General features: G+C 40.8%; 2 protein-coding genes across 2 annotated transcripts; both read right to left on the bottom strand.

Moving 5' to 3' along the window:
- Window positions 1-2,361: 2,361 nt before the first annotated feature.
- Window positions 2,362-3,543, bottom strand: LOC141629022 (uncharacterized). The gene is made up of 2 exons (XM_074442096.1): window positions 3,015-3,543; window positions 2,362-2,465 (listed from the first exon to the last, which is right to left on the bottom strand). Exons 1-2 carry the CDS (start codon window positions 3,541-3,543, stop codon window positions 2,362-2,364), a joined length of 633 nt encoding a protein of 210 aa, XP_074298197.1.
- A 108-nt stretch (window positions 3,544-3,651) lies between these two features.
- Window positions 3,652-5,300, bottom strand: LOC141629021 (uncharacterized). Its single transcript, XM_074442095.1, has 2 exons — window positions 3,968-5,300; window positions 3,652-3,845 (listed from the first exon to the last, which is right to left on the bottom strand). The coding sequence occupies exons 1-2, from the start codon at window positions 5,298-5,300 to the stop codon at window positions 3,652-3,654; spliced, it is 1,527 nt and encodes a 508-aa protein (XP_074298196.1).
- Window positions 5,301-6,031: the final 731 nt, after the last annotated feature.

The following is a 6,031-nucleotide window of genomic DNA, read 5'->3' as shown; positions in this document are numbered from 1 at the left end:
GTAATACTACGGTTTTATGAGTCTCTGGGTACTCTATCGAGTGGGGCTTACTCTGTCGAGTAAGTATGTTTGGTATACGAAACAGTAGTCTGCCTGTAGGGTACTCGATCGAGTACGAGACTTACTCGATCGATTAAGTCGGGTTACGGGTGTTATTTGACGGGTTTTGTTAATAATGCGGATTAATATATAACAAGTTTCGTCATCTTCTTTAAACACTTTTACAAAACCTAATTCACTGTTAAGAGAGATTTCCAGTTACGTTGTATTGTTCTTCCGCATTATTAGCAAATCCCCGAGCTAGAGGTGTCGGTTTCCATTGTTCTTTATACCGTTGAGATCTTTGTGAAAAGGGTAAGTTCTATGTATCATTTTTATTGCAATTGGTTAATGTTGGTTAAACCCTAATTTGGGGAATTGGGGGTTTTTATGGTTTGTATTGTTGTAGTAGTAATTGTATGAATGTATGTATAGGAGGAGGGTTCGTAGAAGAGAGGTTTTGAGACAGCTGCTAGATCGTCTGATTCTGTGATTGCTTCCCAAGTAGGGTTTCCCTACTCAGTATTAATTACATGATGTATTTGGTGGTTTCATTGTGATTATTGTTAAAGTATATTGTTGGTGGTTGTGACGATTGTTGATTTATATCGTTGATTGTTGTTATATCTGTCTGTGGTCTTCGGGGTGCGTCCCTGGCTGAGTGGAGTCACTTGCTGGAGTGGCTTCACACCCTTGATTCGCCTTCTGTGGAACCCGACACAGAAGGGATGTGTAAATTAAGGAACATGGGTTTATCGGTCGATGGAGATGAGCGGGAGTTAGGTGGGAACGGCTGCGGTCCCCCACTGGCGGTGTGGAGTATCTGTTGTGATGGGTACTCTGGCAGGACTACACACTTTAGTGTGTAGTCAGTTGTGTGGAGATTGATTATGGAGACTGTGGTTGGATGTGACGATTGAGCTGTTTGGCATTTGTTTACTGTGATTTGAATTGTGTAATTAGTACTGACCCCGTTTAATTGTTTTAAAAACTGTGGTGATCCATTCGGGGATGGTGAGTAGTTATTGAGCAGGTTTGATATGATGCATATGGGCTAGCTGGGATGAGTCATCACTTGCAGTTAGAAGAGTCTTCCGCTATGTCAGACGATGTCCTTTAGTTATTCAGTTTTGTTAGCAGACAGTTTTGGTTTGGTTGTATTTCATTTAACAGTTTTGGTTTGAGACATGTAATCAGTTAAACTATATTTACTTTTAAACTACGTTTCTTTATTGTCTTATGATTATCCTTGCCCCGGGTAACCGAGATGGTGATGTTCCTATACCTGAGTGGTCCTGGTAAGGCACTTGGAGTATGGGGGTGTCACAATAAACGTAAACAAATGATAAATGTGAACTATACAAATTACAAGTCGACTTCCATCTATGTCATCTATGCTACGATACTCGACTCAGAGTCCAACACGCGGCCCAAATCCCGATCACGTCAACAAGCAAAACCTGTACTCAACCTGCTCCCCATATGATCGAAAATATCCTATGGATCGACACAGGCCACCCCGAAAATAGGTGACAATTACACAGACACACAACACGTCAAATTCAATAAATAAAGTGAGACACGACACAAAGTGTGTGAGTATGCAACATGCCTATATTATGAATGAGATGCTATCAAACAGCCACCACGCCGGTACCGGGACACTCACAGACGTACCCACAACCACCGGTGCATGGGACACACTCATGACACCACACCACACAAACAGGTACCGAGGCACGCCCAGACGTACAGGGCCCGTAAGCCAACCGAGTCCCCTGCCAAACGTCGTGTCTCAACTATACGAGTCCCTCCAAACTCAAGTCATTAATCTGCACATCCCTCTTAAAGTGGGAAGCTCCAAGAGGCGACCCGAGCGTGAGACGGTCTCCCAACCGCCTCACGTCTACTCAACAACAAGTAACCAACATAAACCGGCTTGCCCTCCAATATACATGACAAACACAATAAATGCAAGATACCACACAATATGTCAATTACCGACTCATCAAGTCATCTTAACCGATATCATATTATAATGAAATGAAGCCAATGACCACTAAAACACGACTCACATGACCATTTAAATATATTAAAATTGAGTAGGATTAACCTACCTTTTAGCATACTCCGTAAGCAATCCAAATAATAATGATCTTTCAAAAAAAAACCGTCACCTAAATAAAATAATGAAATATATTTATTTACTAACTAATCTAATTAAATTATAATGATATAATTTAATATAATTAAATTCAAATCCCGACTCGTACTCATTATTTAATAATTAAATCACGACTCACTCACACCCGTACTCCCTCCTTAACCACGACAACCACCACCTCCGCTACCACCGTGGACCACCACCACCAGCCGTGGTGGACCACGGCCAGCAGCCCCCACAACCACCACGGCACAACACCAACCTACACGACACACACCCACACCAAGCATCACCAAACTCCACCAACACAGTCACCAATCGCCGGTGCCGGCCACTACTACGGTGGACCCAGTAGTCAGCCACCACGCCGGCGGCAGCCACTATGAACAACAGCAACACCAACGACAACATACAAAAACAACACAAAACCTACACCCTCCTTAATTAGCCCATTTGCACCACGTACTGCCACCTATACCGCCACTACTGACCACCACTATTATCATTACTAACTTTACTAACTTTATTATTACTATTACTATTACTATTATTATTATTATTATTTTTTTTTTATATATTAAGTTGTGTTATTTATTATTATTATTATTATTATTATTATTATTATTATTATTATTATTATTATTATTATTATTATTATTATTATTATTATTATTATTATTATTATTATTATTATTATTATTATTATCATACATAACTCGTATAAATACAGTATAATATAATTTTATAAAATATATATACCCATTTACCGTTGACTAGCCTTTGACTAAGGTAATAAAATACGGGGTATTACAGCAACACAGCTCGCCCTTGCCGGCGTGATAAGCAGCCTCAATTCCTTCCTTTCTAGCCATGGCGGCCTCGTCCCAAATGAACACAGCAGTTTCTCTTAATAGTGCAGCTAAGCTACTTTGCTTTGGAACGTTACATGTCATGCAAGCATCCAAGTCTAGAGGTATTTTCAGTTGTGAGTGGGTTGTTCGGCCAGAAGGTATATTTGATGCAGCAATTCCGGATGTAGCTGTTGGCAGCACGATTTTTCCCATGAGACGAACTTGAGCGTACAGTGCATTGTATAAGAAAGTTTTGCCTGTGCCGCCAGGTCCGTCAACAAAGAAAGCACCGGGTTTACCGTTCTTAACATGATCCATTATAGTGTCAAAAGCCTGCTGCTGAGCCATATTCAGTGAATGTATGCAAGCAATGTATTCATCTGGTATAGGAGCGTCCAATACATCAGTTATATCTCTAGTTCGTTGAACTTCAATGTCTAACTGTCTTGAAAGATGATCTAGTCCAAAAGTTTTCATAGATCTCCCCATGGCCTCTACAATCTGCTCTACTGCTCTATATGTTAGTTCTCTATTTTTCGAATTATTACTTGGGTCTTCGTGCTGGAAATCTTCGGAAAGCGATGGGTAGTATTTGTCCTACAGCTTACAAGGGTCCTTTGGTTGGCAGAAAATGAAAATAGTCTCAAATAATTGCCGAAGTCCAACAGGCATTTGAACAGCAACGGCCTCATCCAAACACATTTCAACCGTGTTCTCGGGCTCCAGTAAACGTAACTTCAATGCAGCTTCTTGAAAAGTTTCGCATTGAAAGTCGTCCACCTTGCGCAGCTCTTCAAAATATTTTGGACCACGGACATTCAGCAGTAACAACCTTAAAAAATACCAATCTCTCTCTAATGGAGCTACGAAAACCAGTCTTCCAATGACAATTAATTTTGTTTTTCTTTTGAACCAAGTTCTTTCTTTAATATCCCATCTGTAAGGCTCAGAAATTCACTATTCAAATACTTGGGCAACTTGCCATGAACGTCAGCTTTATAGATACTGAAATATTGTGTCAAAGGCGTTCTTGATCTCTTTTCACTTGAGATTACATCTTCCAGATTCTCAGACGCCCTCATCTGGATAGTCTGCATGTTGGATAGGTGAATCTGTAGAGGCATAACTGCTGGATGCATTTCATACAGATCAAATCCATATATACGCCACATTGCCTCACATGGAGACACCAATCTCCCAGACTGGAATTGTTCTCTCTCATCAATCACTTGTGGCCCGTCAGTTTGAGTAATGTTAAATGACACCCTGTCATGACCTTTGTATACATACTTATACAAATATTTGACAGCCTGTATCGTTGAACAGACTTCAACATTTGAATGGCAATCAAACAAAGACATCAGATAGGGATTGTAAGGAATCACCCAGCGGTTATCTAAAGTATGCTGGCGAATCTGGGCATTGTCACCTGTGTTGCGTCGCCTATATTCTGGATACCCATCATAGTTGCTGGTTGTCTCTAGTGTAAATTGTTTTGGGTAGCCATATTTGCAACGGTGTTTGGTTTTGTTTTGCTTCATACATGCACATGTTGGATCCAACTTGCCACAAGGGCCATGCATCATGTGTTTGAGCACTGATGCACGAAGTGCTCCGCTCTGTTCATTTGGTATCTCCGCATAAACAAACTTGTCAAAGTCACTTTGATTATGTATTTTGTATGGAGGTTTTAATATGATTAAGAAATGTGCATGAGGAAGGCCCCGTTTCTGGAACTCAACAACATAAATGAAAGCAGCAACCTCCCCAAAGATATGCTCTTCCATAATGAGTTTGTTAAGTGAAAGAAGCTTTGCCCGAAAAGCCCTTGCAACAATATCTGGCCGATTCTGAGCTTCTTCACCAACTCCAAGTTCTCGCTTGATCTCAGGCCAGTTAGCATTGCTGGTCATGGTGACAAATAAGTCTGGTTTTCCATAGCACTGCACCAGGGACATTGAATTTAGGTATCTTTTCTTCATGTTGCGAGGCCCCCCAATGTAATTCGCTGGGAGGACAATCCTACGTCCAACATTAGCCGCTGAACTCTCACCAGCCTCAACTGTATCCAACAAACCTTTATATAGTTCAGCACGGATTGTATCTTGATACTTCCGGTAAAAGTCCAGACGGGTGTTCTCCAGTTTTACATACATATCAACGACATATTGTTGGTAACACCTGCCACCACGGAGCAGCATGTTTCCTTCTCCTATTTCTCCATTATTGTACCCTAAATTACTCATTGTTGTGTTACTCTTGTGTTACCCTATGTTACTCATGTGTACTCGGAGATATCATAGTAATATTTTCCTTTCATATCATCAGGTCTAAATTTTTCTTAAAATTTGTTTGGCTTGATTAAGTTCATTCGTGGCACAAATTCTCTTTAAAGATAGCTTTATCCGTCACAAGCTAAAGACGGATAGTGCCCTTTCACTATTCATGCGGTGCTCAATCCTCCTCCCCTCCCCCCCCCCCCCCTTGCCCTCCCACTTGCCTTATTATGAGAGGGGCACTACCCGTCTTCAGCTTGTGATGGATAGTATCTGTCACAATCAAGACGCTTTGCATTCATGGTTAGCTAGTGAACAAAGTACAAATTTAAGACTAAACCAATAAATCTTCATTTGGAAAAGGAACATATAATGCGTTGCGTCCATTCATTTAGATCAATCAGACAACCGCTACAATCAAACTAGAGCAACAACAAGAAACGGTAGGTTATTAAGGCTAGACAATGATAGAGAATATAGAAAATCAAAGATGAATATTGATATTGTTGGTAGTCCTCCATTCCTTCCTCCTAGTCTTCATACTCAAGTTCTTCGTAAGCAGTGGCATCCTGATCTTGTCGGTACTCGAATGCAAGATCGCTCATGTTGCTTTTGGATTCAGTGAATTCCATCTCGTCAAGTTCACGACAACCAACATGTTTAAGTTTGTTGCTTTTGGATTCAGTGAATTCCATCTCGTC

The sequence above is a fragment of the Silene latifolia genome, chromosome Y (genome assembly GCF_048544455.1).
Source record: "Silene latifolia isolate original U9 population chromosome Y, ASM4854445v1, whole genome shotgun sequence".
NCBI classification, from domain to species: domain Eukaryota; kingdom Viridiplantae; phylum Streptophyta; class Magnoliopsida; order Caryophyllales; family Caryophyllaceae; genus Silene; species Silene latifolia.
The sequence above is the reverse complement of the archived record's forward strand: the minus strand, read 5'-3'. Positions and strand labels throughout refer to the sequence as shown.